Source organism: Stegodyphus dumicola, chromosome 5, assembly GCF_044657685.1.
Source record: "Stegodyphus dumicola isolate Sdum_Otavi_A_Nest chromosome 5, ASM4465768v1".
NCBI lineage: Eukaryota > Metazoa > Arthropoda > Arachnida > Araneae > Eresidae > Stegodyphus > Stegodyphus dumicola.
The window spans coordinates 63954065-63974961 of NC_140772.1; the positions used below are offsets into that span (position 1 = coordinate 63954065).

General features: G+C 30.4%; 1 protein-coding gene across 1 annotated transcript in view; it reads right to left on the reverse strand.

Moving 5' to 3' along the window:
- Nucleotides 1–20897, reverse strand: part of LOC118189146 (1-phosphatidylinositol 4,5-bisphosphate phosphodiesterase classes I and II-like) — a 166868-nt gene that overhangs the window by 46062 nt on the left and 99909 nt on the right. Inside the window, exons 17-24 of the mRNA XM_035359694.2 lie at nucleotides 15535–15607; nucleotides 14500–14551; nucleotides 13952–14106; nucleotides 11418–11582; nucleotides 9445–9544; nucleotides 8112–8216; nucleotides 6431–6522; nucleotides 211–430 (exon numbers count right to left, since the gene is read on the reverse strand). Coding sequence (XP_035215585.1) covers nucleotides 211–430; nucleotides 6431–6522; nucleotides 8112–8216; nucleotides 9445–9544; nucleotides 11418–11582; nucleotides 13952–14106; nucleotides 14500–14551; nucleotides 15535–15607 — 962 coding nt within the window. The remainder of the gene's footprint in view (nucleotides 1–210; nucleotides 431–6430; nucleotides 6523–8111; nucleotides 8217–9444; nucleotides 9545–11417; nucleotides 11583–13951; nucleotides 14107–14499; nucleotides 14552–15534; nucleotides 15608–20897) is intronic.

Genomic DNA, 20897 nt, shown 5'->3' on the forward strand with positions numbered 1-20897 from the left:
TAAAATTTTTTGCCAATTCATTTTCTAATAACTCTACCATAAAGTATTAATTAAATAAGAAAAATTACAAAATGGCAACATGGAACAAAAAAATACAAATTTAAAACAATACAGTGACATGTAAATGCATTAAAGCACCTACACTACACAAATTATTCAATTAAAAATACCTTCAAATAATAAAATGTTACAAACAAATCAAATACTGACTCCGTAATGTTTCTTGACGTTTCAGGGAAGGTAGAGCTGCAGGTGAAGTACTTCTGGATGGAGCCATTCTTTGAATATTCCCATTTACAGCACTTTGCCTGGACAATTGAGATGCAGATGAATCAGTTTTTTCTTCTTTAGAAACAGCTTGTCTTCCAGCATCAGAAGATCCAATACTTCCCTTCGCAGGTGATCGGTCTGATTCTTTCACATCATCTGTCTAAAAAGAGTTTTAAAGTATTTAAAGTAATTCCTAAAACCCTCACAGACTCTTTTTAACTTTGAAATTGTCCCTTCCATTTTTCTTACATCCCATATGAGTTATTCTTAAACGTTTTCCACATGCCTCTAATTAATGGTTTTTCTCTTAGAATAAAGCATCAAAAACTTGCTAAAACATAAAAACAGCATGCAGTTTAGATTAAAATATTAAGTTGAATAATGATTATTGAAGAAGTCAAACAACAAGAATCAGTGTTACCTTTGTAAATTTTGTACGACTAGTCTTGATGGTTTAACAATAGAACCATCGAAACTAGTCCTGCAAAACTTACAAATCTAATGCTGATTCTTGTTGTTTGACTTCTCCAATAGTAAAGCAGTTTATTATAATTTATTATTATTAAGTAAAATTGGCAAAACTTCTGCTTGATCTTGTACATGATTACATGGTCAACAATTAATAGGATTTCAATATCGTGCCCGTCTAATGGAATATGTCTGATTATTCACTATTATTATTAGATATTTCTTCTCTGCTTCTGATAAGGCAAAATTCTACACATCTTTCTTGAAACCTATCAATACATACAAATTTTCTCATATAGGTATAAACAAGGTATGTAATTAAAAGTATTAGTGACACAGCTTTGAAAATGTCTGCAAGTACTATGAAACATAAACAAAACAGAATGTCATCCTACTTATTACTACTGGATCTAAAACTATAAATACAAAGAATCAATGAGGTCTCTAGACAAATGGCATCTGCAAGAACATTAAATAACAAGGACTCATACATAAAATTTGCAAAGCAACAACCTTGTGTTTGGCATAGATTTTAGCCAAGTTTTTATTAAAATATATGCCAAGCACAAGGATGTTGCTTTTCTAATAATATATTTGACTTTAGCATGTTTCTCTTCTGTCTTGATGGACTCGTACATTAGATTATGCCAGTAACATTAAGTTCGCTTTAATGATGAAAGTACCACAAAGGAAAACACATACACAAATACATAGTACCATAATAGTTTACTGCCAGCTCCTGCCCCCCCCCCTTAAAAAAATGTTTCCTACACACATAAATAGATGAATCCAAAACTGTTTTAGTGTGTATATATCTATATATACACACAAAGGGTTATTTATATAGATATTAATTAAATTTTACATGTACATAATGGTGGGTCATGAAAGAAATTATATGCTGTATATATAGTGCATTCACACTTTAGGCATAATATCTTCTTTGGGAATGTTATAAGCGTAAAACGCATACAGAATAAACTTTTATTTTTCCACTTATTTTTGTAGCAAGTTAAGTAATTTGCTACAATTTTCTTTTTATATATATATTTTGTTTTATGTTCATCCCATTTTGGAATTTTCCTAAATGATTAAATGACATAATTTACCTGGTCGTAACGAAAGTTTTATGCCAAAAAATGTTCTTTATAAAGCTAGGGGGGCAAACGTGAAAGCAGTACCTTTAGTGTGGGTAGTAATCACCACCTAAATCTATGATTTTCTGCCATTTTGGTAGTTTGGCTTTGGCCCAGAAACTTGGTGGCAGTGAGTAGAAAAACAGATCAACCTCAATTCGGATGTCCTCTGCAGAATGGAAGATTACACCAGCAGTATGTACCTGCAGGTGTGAGAAAAGGTAGATGTCTGAAGAAGCAATGTCAGAGCTATATGGTGGGTGTGACAAAAAATACCATTCAAATCAATACAGAGTCCAGCCAGTGAATGCAGACATATGCAGTCTTGCATTATCTTGACGGAACATTACCTTTTTGCACCAGAACTCAGTTCAATGTATTTTCTTGATAGAAGCATCAACAGCAACAAGATTCTCGTTGTACACCTAACTGTCGAAGGTTTTACCTTTTTGCAAATACTCTTTGTGGATAATGCCATGCCAATCCCACCAGATACAAAGCATTATCTTTTTGTTAGTCAAATTGCGCTTTGCAATGCTGCCGACGAGCTCAGCAGGCATAGACCAACCCCTGTTTTGGCCTGTGTTGTTTAAGTAAATCTACTTTTTGTCACAAGTGATGATCATGTCAAGAATTTTGTTCTTGTGTTGATATTCAAGCTGATCAGTTGATTAGTGCAGACCCAAACATGTCTGTCCTTATCTGCTTGAGTCAGCTCATGCAGCACCCAGCAATTGTACTTGTACGTCAAGTTTATGTGATGTGTATCAGAACTAGCACTAACATCTAATTAACATTAACATCTAGCAAGTTCTTGAGTAATTGCATACTGATCTTCCACAAGTTCTCGCAGGCAAGTCTCATCAACATCAGTATGCTGGGCAAAGCATTCTGCTCCTTGAATGTCACAGTTCTTGTTTTTAAACTTTAGGTACCAAAACTTCACAGTGTCATATGATATAACATTAGCACCTAAAGCTGTACACGTGATTTAGTGATATTCTGTAGCTAACTTTTTGCAACAGAACTGGAAGTAAATGATAAGTTCTAATATGGTAGCATAATAGTTCCATTTCAGACACTTTGTACTTAATGATAATGATGTTTTTTTTAACTAATTTTACAACATAGTATTTTAAAGGAAGTCTCTTTTTTTCAAATTCCAAAAATCGTTTGACTAAATTATAATTAAACGTGCCAAAGCAAACTATTTGTGCAGACAATATCTGAAGTAGTAGGAAACTTTCGTTAAAACCTGATATTAATTTTTTTTCATTTATTCCCACACAAAACAGTTTAGAACAACATTATATGCAAATTTATTAGCTCTGCAGGATTTTGAAACATATATTCAGTTGAAAAATAAACTTTTGACTGAATTTAAAAATCAAATATCTATGTTCTACAATTTAAAGTTGTAAACAGATATATATTTTCATTTCTTATAAATCAATCTCAATGATTATATGACTTTCACTAATTCAGAAGTCAAACAACAAAAATCAGCGTTAATTTACAAAATTTTCACAGGACTAGTTTCGATGGTTTTACCGAACCATCATCTTCAGCTGCAAAACCGCAAATGAACAAGATAGGAAATAATGTTTAGATAAGATAAGAAAGCCTGGACAAGAATAAGCAAGTGGCGCCATCTGTTGGCGAAACCAGAACTAAAATATAATTTCTTTAAAAGCCGAAGGCAAATTTGGATTGGAATCCAAATTTCCAATCCAAATTTGCCTTCGGCTTTTAAAGAAATTATATTTTAGTTCTGGTTTCGCCAACAGATGGCGCCACTTGCTTATTCTTGTCCAGGCTTTCTTATCTTATCTAAACATTATTTCCTATCTTGTTCATTTGCGGTTTTGCAGCTGAAGATGATGGTTCGGTAAAACCATCGAAACTAGTCCTGTGAAAATTTTGTAAATTAACGCTGATTTTTGTTGTTTGACTTCTGAATTAGTATTTATTCGGCGTGTTATTGTGTCTTAATTAATGACTTTCACTATTCAATTTCCATTACAATTAACTCATGTAATTTCACTTTATTTTTATTTATTGAAAGGATTTAACACATACAAAACTAAATATGCTAATTAATTTATTTAAATTATAGTCAGTGTTTCATGAGTTCATGTTATTTACTAAGAATGTATATCAACCTTGTAATATAGAAAAGTTGGAAGATTTTCATGCAAAAATGAAGTTATTTTTGTGCTGTGTAACCATGCAATTGCAAGATAACTGCATAATCCCTTAACATAAGGGATTAACTATACAATGTAAGATTTAGGTTAAAGAAATATTTATAATGTAATCTTGCTGTAAAATATATAAGAATTTACTTGGATACTCCAAAGTTTATGTTTGAGAGTTAATATTTTTTCATTCTGGAATTTTCATAAATTTGTATCCTAAGTGGGGGGGGGAATCTTTCATTTATTTAATAATTAGTGTACATTCTATTGCATGGAACACAGATTAAACATTGGCTACAGATTAAACATTGGTTAACGCTTCATAAAAAGTCACACAAATGTCAATAGTAGACTTAAACAATTCAGATCTAATTTAAACTAATACTATACTGAAAATTACTAAGAGACAGAGATGGAATTTGCATAATTAAAGATTTTTTAACTGATGGCAATGTTGTCTCTGGAGCATTTTTATTAAAATATCAAGGAAATTATTTTCACGGCATCTTCTTTTTCTTTGCCATTTAACAGCCTTTCTAAAGCTGCATATATAAAAGATGATATAAATTTTCTCCTTATTTTCTGTACATGACTGAATATTCATTCACATTCAACATTACTATGACGAATATAAAAAGCTTAAGGTGCAGTATAGGAAAGCCTTGGATATTTTTCCTTGCTGCAATATATATATATATATAATCATAATAGCCATCTTAAAATCGACAAAATGTTGATAAGTCTTTAAAATGTAGAAATGGACCACAGAATTCCGATTAAAAAAATGAAGAACTTCTTGATCTAACAAAAAGGACAAATTAAGCGGGTAACCCAAGGGTATTCTGAGCATATACAGTTAAAATACAGATATGGTGGCAAATAATGAAATTAGCATATATATCGGTGTCTTTAAAAAAATTGCAAAATTCTTAAAAAGGATAATTTTGGGCATAAGATCGTAAAGTTAGGGAAGATTTTATAAAAGTTATAGAAAAGCCATAAAATATGCTAACTACAAATACCACCATCTGTCATTTTAAATAATTACTGGACAAAAAGTATATCACTTAAATGAAATCTTTGTATAACAATCAGTAGCATCATTCATAATTTTACAATGTTCATCAACAAGCAGATACGAGATGTGAAAGTACTATTAAGTTCCTTGCTTTTTATCAAAGGAAAAAAAAAAAAAAAAAAAAGGCAAAAAGCACTAAAAAAGACTACAAACCAGCTATGAACAAACTACAACTTATACTTTTATTTTAGTCTGCATAAGTTCATTTCCATCCATTTCCACTTTTTAGTGCATCAAATCAATAAAATTCTCTAATGTATGATCAACAGCCTTTTCCTGAATATGTAGCAGTGTTATGCAGTTTATATTTTTCAATAATGTTTATAGACAAAGTAATGCAGCTGTAGAATTGCATACTAAGTAACATTAACATAAATTAAAACAAATACATACAACAAACTCCCAAAGAGTTTCTGTGCATAACAGTAATTAATTTCAAAAATTCAAATTAAAAGATCATGTTTTACCAATTCAGAAAATGTGTAATAACTTAGAATATGAAATTTTTGCTAAGTAAAACTTATCAAGCAGCTTTTGACTTATAAAGTCATCAACTTCAACAATAATAATAAACAAGTCTAGTAGCTTACATTTACATCTCCTACCAATTCAATATGTTACTACACTTTCTTTGTTTTGCTATAAATTCTACCCCCCCCCCCAAATTTTTTTTTTTTTAAATTCTCGGGTAACAAAACTGGCTGCCCTTTAACTTTTCAAGAACAGGGCTTTCACAAATACATAAAGTACTGAATATAGATATCTGTATATCTGTATCTATCTATCTATTGGTTATTGTTAATTGATAGTAGATTGGTTTATTACCCTTGACAAGTTAATTAATCTGCAATCAATGACAATAGCTATTTTTTCAGTGCTTTGGATTCTGAATTTAATATTTGGAATTTTTATGGTTAAGGGATTTTTTCTATGCAGATTTTTAAAGAATTTTTACTGCAATAGAAACTAAATAACTTTGGGTACTGATTTGGAAAGCTACTTAAAATACTTAACTAAAGTAATAATAATTCATACTTTATACTTTTACTAAAGAAATAATAATTTCTCTAATAATTCATACTTTAAATTTGACAAGTAAATTAAATTAAATTTCTTTTCCTTAGAGATGATATATAAATACTTTTTCTAATAATAAATTATTGATTTATTACTTGGCAGCTTTAGCGGAAGTTTCCGGCTTTTAAAAATAATCATAAATACTTTTACTTATACATATATATATATACTTACTTAAAACAATTTGGTACATGCACACTTACTTCATCATCATCTGTTAACGCCATTAGTTGACAGGCATGCTTTTCAACCATAGATTGATATGCTATAGGATTTGCTAAGGCATCAGCCAGTTCTGAAAGAAAGGTCATTCAACCTGTAAATATATACTTCAGAAATATTAAATGTTATAATATAGAGATAAAAATCTTCCATAATAATTTGTTTATAGATGGATAATGTTAAATAGATAACACACCCAAACAGTGGGGAGATAAGTCCCATTTACTACAGTTTCTTAAGTTTAAAGGAGAAAACCGAGTTTTAAATTTAAAATTTATTTTAAATTTTAACATTTCCATATAACTTCCTATTTATAATTTTTCTAAAACTTTTAGAAAAATTTATATATCCTTAATTCTTACAAAAAGCTATAAAAAAAGTGATACTGCATTACATATTTATGTAAATATTTGGTTTACCTCATTGTAAACAAATTTTTTAATCTATTTTCATTATTATAAATTATTATTTCATTATTATGCTTTATTTGTAATTTTCCATATATAATTTTTAATTTATAGGCAATAATTAAGCATTTAGGAGCATAACTAGCTTATAATGCCCCAGTACATGAAATTAAATAGCAGTCCTCATTACAATTTTCTAAAACCTAGGGCAGGGCATGAGACAGTGCATTTGGGTATCAGTTATTACTACACTGCCAACCTTCTAATCCTTGATGAGGAATTATATTTTTGACTTCAGCATATTTTTAAATATTTCTCCCCCCTGGCATACATTGTTTAGCAACAGTATTCAAAATTGCATCAGATTGTTATTCTCAGCAATATGGTTCTGCTGCCATATAAACTGTGCTAAATAAAAAATCACGTGAATTCTCTCAAGGCAGTTAACAGTTCTTACTATGATAATTGATCGCATTATATTTCAATAGTACATCTTCCATAATATGTAGTTTCCCTGCATAAAATGGGATTTTTGGCAAAATATCTTATGCCTGGAAAAGGTGAATTACTTCTGCTTAAGTTCTTATCAAATGTGCCAGGTAAATTGCAGTAAAAATAATACTAAATGAATAACTGTCGTCCTGAAAACTTTTTGCAGGAAAAGTTTTACTGCTGGAATTATATTGTTACCTTCACCAGTATTAATTACTATTATTTCAATTTATGATAAAAGATCCCGTTTTCCTTTTCCTCCTGTCTGCTTAGGATCATTTAACACACAACAATACACATGTGTATATGCAGGAGTAAGCACCAATTCTTGTAACTTCATTTTGCTTCCTTTATTTATATATGTGATGGGTAACTATCCACACTCTATGTATAAAAATTTACAAACGTGAAAATTTTTACATTAAAGCATTGTTCAGACATTTTAGTTTACTTCTATTAAAATAGCAGAAGTTCTAGCACGTAAATTGGTCAGGGTAGTGAAAATTCCATTTATCAAACAGGATAGTTTAACTATCATTCCAACTCCTAGTAGTCCATGAGGATTTAAATCTATTACATCTCTTGATTCACTTCAAAAATAGAAATTATTAGTTCTCTTCACGCAAAAGCAATCACTTTATGTTTAATTCCTTTCCTGATATATATAACTGACATGACTGAATACTAAATAACTATTTAATACCAGTTCAAAGATTTATAATAGTATTTAAATTAGAAAGATGAAATGTATAGCTAAAATTACCTGAAAAACCATCAGGAATGTAATCTTTCACAGTTATATGGACAAATAAGGTATGAAACTGCAATGGCTGCCCAGATTCATTCCTTAAAGATATATGGCGATAACCTAAAATTTATTTTGCAATTTTAAAACAAAATTGTAGAAAATGGTCTTTTTCCTCTAAAATAAAACAATAAATAATCCACCACAATATTCATGCTTGAGTTTATAATTAAATAATTTCATTCGTCATGCAAGATATTTTAATCTTAAAAAATGTTTTTTTGGATAGAAAATTAGAAAATACAACATATTTCTTTATTTCTAGATGCAATTTTTTCTAAATACAAATACTAACAGAAATGGAGTGCATTTTATAATAACAGATTTCTTCAAATTACTAATTATTTTGGAATAATTAATGCCATAGAATTACTGATTTAAGCAGATCTAGTATTGTTGTGAATAAATTCAAGTCAATTATTATAAATATTTGGCACATGTATTTTAGCCTTTTATTTCACATCTTTTGATTCTTTAGCATCAAAAGTCTCTTTTGTTGTCAATGGCACTAAAATTAAGATATGTACTTCAGAATCACAGGCATCTTAGAATTGGACAAAGCTTGCACATTCTATTAGCATTTAAACATGATATTGAAATGTACAGTGCTTTGTTTTAATTAAGAAACAATAAACTGCAATCAGCTCACATGATATAAATTAGATTAAAAAGCAGAAGGATAATGTATGACTCATGCACACAAAATAATAATAATATAACAATAGTAATAATAATCATTGTATATAAAATAATGCTTCAACTAAAATAGGAATAACTTAATATTTTAGTTATTTATTACTGGTAAAAATTTCAAATTTAAAAAATTTTTTTGTTGCCATATATATTTTTATATAGTATGTGCTTACCCTTTTGGAGGAAGATACATTACACTACATAGAAGACTAAAATATTCATTCTCAGTAATGAGACAGTTTCACTTGATGAAAACATAAGATCTGACAGTTTATGGTTTATATGATAAATAAAGCAATAGCATTCTACAACTTATAATCAGTGTGATCTAATAATTATGTATTTCATAAACTAAAATCAGCAATATTATGAAAAGTAGCATTGCAAATGTCTATTTAAAGTTCTAAATCATGTAAAATTTAAAAAATTTGCAGGACCAAAGTTATTATGTTTCTTCATAAATATCCAATTTCATCGGAATATAATTTTTATGGCAACATCACATAAAAGAAAAAATAATTGCATTTAATACATTAAAAATGTTCATGCATTTGACAACAGATTTATGTTACTAAATTATCAAATGAGTAATTGTTACCTGGCCGCAGACCTACAACGGGCAAAATTCGATGCCCAATAAATCGGCCATTATCTTCATACACTGCGATCCTCAAACAAGCTAGATCAGGTAGTACTACCTAAAAAGTAAATTAATTAATTAAATTAAATTAATTAATTAAAATTTATTCACAGATGAAACCTTTAAAATATTAACTTCTGATTTCAGGAAAACCAAAATGAATTTTGCAAATTTTGAAGAATCTTAAAATCATAAAAATATTCTATCATTAATCAGCTACAGAACGCCACAAAGCAAACAATCCACATAGGTACATTAAATAGAATTTCTTTCTTGTCCGCAAAAAGTTAATAAGACAGTTCATTAGTTAAAATCCACAGTGCATATCTGAGGCATTCAAGAGCACAGCAAATCATTCAATGTATCGCATTTTAACGAAAGTTTCCCACGACAACAAATACTGTCTGTGCAAACAGTTTACGTTTCCGTGTTTAATCATATTTTGTCAAACATTTTTGGTATTTGAAAGAAAAAGACTTGCTTTAGAACACTGTGTTGTGCAATTTGTAAAACAATATTGTTATCATTAAGTACAAGGTATCTGAAAGAGCTATCACGCTACCAGATTAGAATTATCATTTATGTCCAGTTCTGTTGCAAAAAATCAGCTACAGAATGTCACCAAATCATATGCACAGCTTTAGGTACTAATGTTGCATCATATGACAGTGCGAAGGTTTGGTATCTAAAGTGAAAAAACAAGGACTATGCAATTCGAGAAGTAGAGTGCTCTGGTCGGCCATCTGATGTTGATGAAGCCTGCCTGCAAGAACTTGTGGAAGAAGATCAGTATGCAACCACTTGAGAGATTGCTAAGGAGTTCGATGTTAGTGCCATGTCCATTAGTTGCACTGTGCATCGCATAAACTTGATCTACAAATACAATTGCTGGGTATCGCATGAGCTGACTCAAGTCAGATAAGGACAGACGCGTTCGGGCCTTCACTAATCAACTCCAATATCAACACAAGGACAAAATTCTGGACCGGATGATCACTTGTGATAAAAAGTGAATTTACTTCAACAACACAGGATGAAAAGGATTTTGGTCTGCACTCAGTTAGCCCATCAGCAGCATCGCAAAGCGCAATTTGACTAACAAAAAAATCATGCTTTGTACATGGTGGGATTGCTGTACAGTAATCCTTTGGCAGCTCCAGAATTGGAAACTCTTTTTGACATAATCGAAAGTTCAAGCTTACTTTTTTATAAAATTGCTCTAACAGTCTACAAAAAATAATAAGCCAGATCCAATTAGAAGATTAAGGAACAATGCAATCTGCAACATTAACTGAAATAGATAACTAGATAATTTTAGCCTACCTTATACCATCCGTTATACATTAAACGGGCTTGCGTAAACATATTATGCATATGCGTAAAGTTATTATGCACATGCGTAAATGCATTATACGTATACGCATGCGCAGAAATGTTGTAGCTTTGAGGTCCGGATTATAGATCATTCTGGATTATGGACATCCGGATTAAAGATTTTATGCTGTATATATAACATTTTTTTCGTTTGTAGATTAAAATGAATTCATTACTGCATACAAGGCACATATAATAAATAATACATCAGATGCTCAATTAATATGAAATTGTGTCAATTAAACACATTTCACACTTACACAGATTTTGTTCACTGCATCACATTTTTTATAAAGGGCACTAATAAAGGATTAAGTGGATAATTTCTTAAAATTGTGATGAATATAATCATAAATGAGAAAGAAAATTATTAATTTATTTAAAATATCCTATCTACTAATCACAATTTTTATTAATGTCATAGAGAATACTTTCATTTTTTTACTGTTAACTTAATTTGTTTTACATTATTTGTGGATTAATGCATCTTATAAATAAATACAAAAAATGAAATTTTAAAGGGAATGATAAAACTTGAGAACTGCAAAATTTCAAACCTTTTTAAAAACAAATGGCTCATCTTCATACATAGGATTAATCCCATTGTTAGGAACTGGTTTAGTGCGAAATTTTCTACGAACAGTATCTGCTGGTAATCCATACATGTCCACTTCCACATATGTACCAACTCGTTTATCAGTAAGCAGCTGACCAGATATTATCTGAGTGAAAAGATTACATTATTATACACCAAAATGCAAGATATTTAATTAAAACTGAATGAGGAGATGAATGTAAAAATTATCATCAGTTAAAACAAACATTAAATATTAGAGTAACAAATAGCATAGAACTTTTTTAAAAAGGTACATACCTATATAGTAATTACATACAGACTTACAGACAACTGAGGTACAATATCTTGCAAATTACCAGTAATTCATTCATGAGAATTTTTGTTTTAAATAAAAAGAATTATGTTAAGATTTTCTTTACATTGTCAATTCAATTACAATCTGTATCTCTATTATCTATGAATTTACATACTTAAAGAAAAGTTTAACAGTAAAAAGAGTAAGATTTTCAATTTCAATGTCCTTGAAATGGTAAGAAAATTGATGATACCGTATTTAATTTAGCATAATAAATAGGCACAAATTTCACCACTGAAGGAAATTTAAAAATTAGGCTTCAGTTATATAAATTTTTTAAACTAGTTCATTACCCTTTATGTTCATTACAGTGGAGTAATAAACTTCCAAAAACAGCTAATTCCAAAAAACAATTTTAAATCTTCCATTTTAAAATACAAATAAATAAATTAAAAAAAATATAAAATCTGTACATGATTAAAAATTCTTACTTCCTGGGTGAATTTTAAATACATAAGCAAAAATCGTACATGGCATATATAGGAATTTCTGTAAAATTTGCAGACAAACTCTAACGGTACGTTAGATATATGGAATCAAACCATTTATTACGCTGAAACTTGTGGCTAATACTCATGTGTGCTAATTAATACTGTTTGCTCGGCGGTGGTGCTCAGCAAAGCAAGTCATCATCCTCTGAAGCAATAATTTTCAGAATAAAGACGCATTTTTTTGCCCACAACATCACCTGAGTCTTTGCCCACTGATTTCTTCTTATGGGGTTAAACCAAAAGTGCAAGAGGTATATAGCCTGTGACACTAATTTCACTGCAAGAGTTGTTGATTGTAAAGTCTGGCATTGTTTAATATGCTCATTGATTGAGGCACCAATGTTGCCAGGCATGTACTGCCACAGATGGAATGACCTTCCTTTGAAATTGTAAACATACAGTGGATACCACTTAATGTGATTGCAGTTAATATAATAATTCAGATACTGTTGTCAAATTGCTGAAGTCTTGTCCATTTGTATAAGAAAACACGGAAAATAAATCATTTGTGATGAATAATTCAGGTAATGAGCTCAAAATTTTATAAAAAATTTTTTTAACTAGCAAATAAAAAATACACCTTCCAAATAAGGTCAAAAGAGAGTGTAAATTTGTCTAATGACAGAAAAGTGTGGCCAAATAAGGGGGTAAGTTACCAAATAGTTTATTTCTGATTTCAATCAGTCATTTAAAACTAGGCAAAAAAAAGCAACCTTAGTTTGACAAAGATTTGAAATAATTGTATCAATTTTGAGGGTGATCAGACAGATCTCTCTTCTTCAAGTGTAAAAGAAAATTTTCTGAAAATATCTACAACAAACTAAGGCTGCTTTTTTAGTAAATCTTAAAAGATTTCACATTAGCATGTTCCCTCCCAGCGAGAGATGCCCTCCAAATATTAAGATTAGGGTACAGCAGTGGTGAAATAATTTCCAGAAACACTATGAACAGTTTATAAATAAACTTTTGCATTTCCTAAATAAAATGCTGTGAAAGTTTCCTATTTATATATTTATATGTATATTAAATTAGTTAAACTCCATTGTTATTTTGAAGGATATTGTTTTATATCCTTTAATGTTATCAAAATAAGTGTAGACAAATGTGATCGCATTGAGCAATGCCTACCTATATGTAAGTCTCATAAACATGCTTGCTATCTCATTAGTAAGTTCCATTCATTTAGTATGCATCTTCTTGCACCTGCAACCCATTCAGGCTGCATTTGTGGCCACATATTTTTATGAAAAAAAAAATGTTTGTTTTTATGCAAAAATGTTTGTTTCTGTTTGCTTGATCAAGCCTAAAAATTTGCTTAGGAACATTTGGGCCATCCTGTACATCCAATTATTAAATGAAACTGAGAAAATGACTTTTTCTATTAAATTTTTTACATAACATTAGAAATGCTTCAGTATCTTTTATGGGAAAATATTATGCACTTTACTTACTAAAAAACATCAAAATGAAAGAAAATTCTTTTAAAACTATTAATTTTCATCAACTATAAATGCACATTACAGATATTTATTATTTGTACTCAAAAAAGTCTGGTGTATAATACAGCTGTAATCACAAATACAGAAGTTACAGAAAATACAATTTAGAAATTGGATTAACTGATTAACCAAAGTGATACAGAAAAACACAATACAAATTCATTCTTACCCGAATAGTAACTGTTCCAGCTATAATACCATCAACAGTTGATTCTGTGAAAGGATCAAATTTCCTGTCTTTCCTTCTCATAAAATTGGGCTTTAATAAGTACCCACTTCTTCCATTATACTCAAATATACCCAAGTTCAGTTGCATACCAAGATCTATAAGGAGGCGAATCATTTGTTACTAACTGTATTTAAAATAATAATAATAATTTATTAAATTTTTAAAAAATTCACATTTTAAATAAAAAACGTTTACAAATCTAACATTCTAATGAATCCATGTAAAGTAAAATTTAAGAATGTGCATTATGTCTCTAAACTTACACTTAAGATTAAGCTCATTAAGTGCTCATTAAGTATGTGCTTTAGAATATCATGCTCATTAAGTATGTGCTTTAGAATATCTTTTGCTGTATTTAATTTTTCTTATAAATAAAACAAAATCCCCCAATATTACTAGCTAAAACTTAATGTACTTTAGAAGTTAGAACATTTACAACAGCATGATAATCCTCAATTTTTTGAAGCTTGACATAATATTTAACTTACCTAATGTCTGGAAATTCAGAGCCACTAACTGGCAGCCTGCATTCCAAAATACCTGAAAGAGATTCAAATTACAAGTAATTTTCCATCACATACCTTTGCAAATATTACAACAGTAATTAAGATATAATAAAAATAAGTTATAATAAAAATAAGAAAACATTTTTTTGAAAAGAACAAAATCTTAAAACTCCTTCTAAACTTTATTGACACTAACAGTTTTGAGCTTGTACAAATCCTAACTGCAGCAGATGATAAGTTACCTCTAAATGTAAAAGTTGTTACCAATAATTTTTTATGCATTATTAGTTTAGTTCAGGGGTTCTCAACCAGTGATATGCACGAGAAAAATAGGTGGTACGCAAAAAAGCAAAGTATTTTTAACTATTAAATTCAAAAATTAAAACCCCAACATCATGGTTGAGTTTTTCCTCTAACACTCATAAATTTATGCAATCTGAGCTCTGTTCAAGAGTGGTGGTGGTAGTAGTATTTTGTAGTTATAGTACTAAAGGTTTCAGTTTCTGTTTAGATAGTACATGTTAGTCAAAAGGTTGAGAACCACTGGTTTAGATTATTTTTGCAATCTAAATCATAAGAAAATGTGCCACCATTGTACAGTACCATACCTCAGTGATAAATGAATGTCTATCAAGAATATATTGTAAAAGCATACGTACAGTATATTGCTTAGAACTTGCACTGAACTTTCCAAGATATGATCAAATTACATATTATGCTTTGCATGGCAATTTGATAACAATGACACAAAAGAAGACTCTCAATTTTAGAATAATTTATCCTTCTCTAGAGATATTAGTACCAACTATTCTTTCACAAAAGCAACTTCCCTTCTTAAAACTATTCTTAAATAATTCCAATAATAGTTAAATAACTGCAATAAATCTTTTGATTATGTCCAATGATGCTGATACTTTTTAAGAGAGTGATTATGAGCCCATAAATAGTGATAGTTAATTACACTTGATACTACGTTTTCAGAGGCATGAGATAGAAGTATTTAAAAAATTAAATTACCTGCGGCATATAATTGCTTGAATCTACTCGTGTTCCTTTTGGATAAATACGACTCAATTGTCTTTTGTTATAGCTACAAAATTATAAATTAAACACATTAATTAAATATATCAAACTTTATATAGATTAAAAAGATGGAAATGGTTCAATGCTAAGTATAAAATTACACACTGTAAAAAATTTCAAATTAAAACTACACTGATGAAATATTTAAGATATGCTTAATATTCTCTTTTAATTTTTCTTCAAATCAAAATCTTATATAAAACAGGAGATCATAAAAAAAGAGAGAGAGATTATATAAATAAATACAATGCATTATAATTATTTCAATAAATTTATTAACTACAGCAGTTTAACTATGATTTATTATAATTGTTTCAATAAATCTTACTTTAAAAATAATTACACACTAATTAGAACAGAATTATTCTTACATCTGCAAAGAAACATAACAGTGTTTAACTAACATAATTCATGGTGGCCTACTCACTAATGTCAGTGCAGATTCCATAAAATTTTATTTAGTGTGCTTACTGAAAACTAAAATTTTAAAGCACTATTTCAACCCTAATTTAACACAGTATTAGTTTAATGTAAATAAACTACAGAAGGAATATTACATTTTAAGCAGTTTAGTTAAGAAAATATTATGAGTATTCTCACCTCTTTTTAATTGATTACTAATGTACAGCTTTTGAAGAATTGTTAAGTCATCTTTCCACTTTATTACTTTCAATACTCTTATAAATATTTGAAAATGTTTTAAGAAAATAATGACGACAAAAATATAAAAATATGAAGCTTTAATTGGTGGATTAACTGAAAAAAAAAATACAAATAAACTGCCAAGCCTTTCCAAATGTTACCAAATCAAATGCTGATTATGTCATCTAAGCAAGAGTGTCAACAAAAGAGATCCAGATTATTGGATGTGCCAAACCACTGGATGTGGCTTATCAAACTTTTGATATAGATAGGTATCAAAATAGATTTTAACAGTTTAATATACTGAATTTATTTTATTTCATGCAGCATATATTTTTGCAGAAATTTATTTTTTGATGCATTATGTCAGGGGTTCCCAATCCTATGCCCACGAGCACCATGACAGCCGCCAATCATTTAATGTGTGCCTGCCACTGTGTAAGCATAATAAAAATGTTTTAGTTTTCAATAAAATTCTATGTGAAATTTTCTCATTTTTAATGAAACAGAAATTGCGTCAAACACATATTCCAGCGCAAAGCGACACACGACTGATCTCATTTTTATGTGCATGTATTATTACCTCTATCCAACCATAAATTCACCTTCAAAAAGTAAATGGAGCCTGCCATCCAACAGATTGTGCTATAAGGAACAAAAAAACTGGAGACCCCTGTATTTAACCTAATGTTATAGAACTACATAATATATTAAGACACAATAACACGCCGAATAAATACTAATTCAGAAGTCAAACAACAAAAATCAGCGTTAATTTACAAAATTTTCACAGGACTAGTTTCGATGGTTTTACCGAACCATCATCTTCAGCTGCAAAACCGCAAAATTTTCACAGCTGAAGATGATGGTTCGGTAAAACCATCGAAACTAGTCCTGTGAAAATTTTGTAAATTAACGCTGATTTTTGTTGTTTGACTTCTGAATTAGTACATAATATATATTCGAACGACAGGGTGCATCAGAGGAACTACCTTAGTTTTAAAATGAATGACACAAATAGTATAAGCAATATCAGTTTAATTTTTTTCCAAGAAGTTATAGAGAGACACTGAAAGTTTCTTTTTTCTTTCTTCTTCTTTTTTTTTTTTTTAATTATTACGGTTTAAAAATAATGTCATTAAGGTGGCCTCCGTTCTAGTCAATGCATTGAGATAGTCGACTTTTGAAGTTTCTTTCCACTTTTACCAGCATATCAACGGGTATGTTGTCGATAGCAGCTTGAATATTGTTCTTCAGTTGAGCCAGGGTCTTTGGACGTTAAAGGTTTCAGATAGCCCCACAAAAAGAAACAACATGAGGCTAAATAATGCGAGCGCGCTGGCCACTGACCATCGCGCAATAAGGAGATAAGGCAGCCAGGGAAATGTTCTCCAAAAAACCATGGTCCAATGATGCCTATTCTGGACAATACACACCAAACAGTCGCACGCTCTGTAAGGAGGGGCTGGGGGCTGCTCATGAAATTCTCGGGGATTTGTGCCACTCCATTATCGCATGTTTTACTTAATGCATGCTGCAACCGGAATGATGAAAATGAGCCTCATCGCTAAAGAACACAAGGGAATCATGAGGCATATTATCAAGAACAGCTTTGCATGCATTTTTTCATAAAAGAAAATCGCGTGGATTAAGTTTTTGCACCACTGCCAATTTATATGGGTGAAAATGCAGAATGTTGAAAAGTACGACTCCACTTTGAGCGCACATTTCTCTCATCCACTGAATGATCAGCACTAAACCTACATGACATAAAACAATAGATACCACTCTTTTCAATGAGCAGCACCCCACCCTTCTCAGAATAAATGTCTCTAGACAGCGCATGTTTCAAATAAGGAAGTTACCCTGCTGCACCCTGTATTTCTATATAATTTGGATATATATTTATTTTATCCAAATTACCAAATTTTAGATTCCAGGAAAAATAATATAAATTTAGAATTTTGTTAGCAATAATTTTAAATCTATTACTGTTATCTAAAATCAGACAGCAATAATAGGTTAATGACAATTGGTTACAACTTATAGGTGCGAAGGATATGGCTCGGTGAATATTCTTAGAAGACATAACTCCACATCGCTAAAACACAACTATTCATAAAACAGGAAACTTCTAAACGAATACACAAACATTCCTTGAACTCGAGATAATGGCAATGTGAGCGAGCTTGCTGGTCATGCTGGCGGTTATTATGAAGAACAACATAATGTCATCTGGTGACATGCACAGCCGAACATAAGAGTGCCACAGAGTATACCCCCAGTGGCACAGTCATGACAGAAAATGGGTTAATTGCAAAATTCCAATTTAAGATATACACATTTGAATAAAAGTTATACTTTAAAATGTGCACACGGAAAACAAGAAATACATAATATATAAATAGTGATATACAAGTAATGATATACTTTGAAATTCTAATTGAAATATATAAGAATACAATGCATATTGTAATTAAATAAAAAATAATGAAAAGTTAGCAAAATAAGAATTTTAATCCCAAACCTATGCAAAAGAAATTAATCTAAGTATTTATATACTACTGCAGCAGATCACAAGAGAAAAAGCATTCAATTATATTACAGTGATCAGTTTTGGGAAAATGAACACGATGTCCACTGCAAGTAATAACTTATTTTGGAACAATGAGTCTTCACAGACATTTTGATGTGGAATCTGAGGAATTACAGGTGTATCTATATGTTCTAACAATATATACACTGGTTTTAAATGATCAATTGAAACTGTAATGTTTTTGTTATTTACTTCAATAATAAAATTTTTGTCCATTCATATAACAATGGCATGAGGTGCAGTGTAAGGTGAAATTAGAGGAGGTTTAATAGAATCGATCCATAAAAATACATGAAAACAGGTTTGAAGTGCCAGTGTACAAAAATTCATGGTTGAATGTACTCAGAAATTGAAATTGGTCTAACTGAATGCATGACTAATCAAAGCTGTGAAACATAAGATTTAGAATGAAATATGCAATTAGTAATGTTCAGCATGTCTGAGGGTAATCTAAGTGTGGAACCATAAACAAGTTCAGCAAAATTAGGCAGAATTTCATTCCATCTTGGATTGTTATGAGGCATTATTGCACTTTTAAGCTGCCTATGAAATCTCTCAACCAGCCCACTGGACTGAGGATGGTAAGCAGTAGTTTTAATGCGATGTGTACCCAAGACCTTCATTAAAACCTTAAATAAGTGAGATTCAAAATTTCGGTCTTGATAAGTTGTTATTGATACAGGGCAGCCAAATCTAGTTATCCAGTTAAGCACTACTACTTTAGAAGTAGTCTGAGCTCACATGTCAGTAGGTATAACTTCTGGCCATCCGGTAAAGTGGTCAATAATTGTCATGCAATAATTGTTACCTTCAGACAGCGGAAGAGGACCTACAAAATCAATATGGATATGTGCAAATCTTGCATCAGGCAAGGAAAAAGTACCCAAAGGTGATTTTGAATGTCTACGAATTTTTTAATGTTGGCATTGTAGGTAAGATTAAACAGCAGTTTTAATAAATTTCTTTATACGAGGCCAAAAATATCGCTTGGTGGTTAATTTTGTTGAGGCTAAAATACTGGACCGAGAAAGACCATCTGCTGAAAAATGTTATAGCGAAAAAATTCAGAAATGAATAGACGAGGTGTACCTGTGTCCATACTGCAGTAAAGAGTAACATCTTCTAAAGAGACAAAATGTTTCTCTAATTTAAAAACTGGTGAAGATTAAGATAGAGAATTTTGAATTTTGGAGATCTGAAGTTGTGCTTTAGATAACTTTTTATCATCAATGTGTTGATTGTCAGATACTGCATCTATTTCTACACTGGATAAGGCATCAGGAATGATATTGTCAGGACATTTGATTTATTGTACTATATCAGTGGAAAATTGGTAAATAAAATCAAGATGACGAAGTTGTCGTGGAGAACATTTTTTAGGCTTTTGCTTAAAAGCATATACAGTACAAAGTCCGAAATCTGGACTTGTTGGGACATCTGCGATTCTGGATTTGAAATTTTTCTGGATGTCAGATCATCAGCTTAAATCTAGTAAGATGGCATGCAGAAATTATAAAATTAAAAATATGAAATCATGATTTATGAAATAATGAAGTATTTATGATCTAAAAGGTATCAAAATTTAAAAAAAAATTAATATTTATTTGTTTACTTTATTAAACATTTCTTTCAATATAAGTTGTTTAAGTTGCTTTGTTTTTTGTGCTAAACGCGCATGCATAAACATTAAACGCGTATGCGTAAAGCATACAAAAAAAAAAGTTTGTGGCTTTGAGGTCCAGACTATAGATCATTCCGGATAACGGATGTCCCGATTACAGACTTTGTACTGTATTAAGGGCTTTTGTTCTGTGTAGATTGTAAAGGCCCTGCCATCAAGCATATACAAAATTTCCTAATCGACACATATATAACCAATAATTCTTGATCCTAAGTTGACCATTTCCTTTGACTTTTGCTGAGTTTAATGGATAGAAACACAATAGGTACCCTAACTGAATAATGCAACTGCATTAATGAGCTACCAACCGCAACATCCGATGCATCCAGGAACTGCGTTTCTGAGAAGGGTTGCCTTGGCAATTGTCCTTTTTGCACT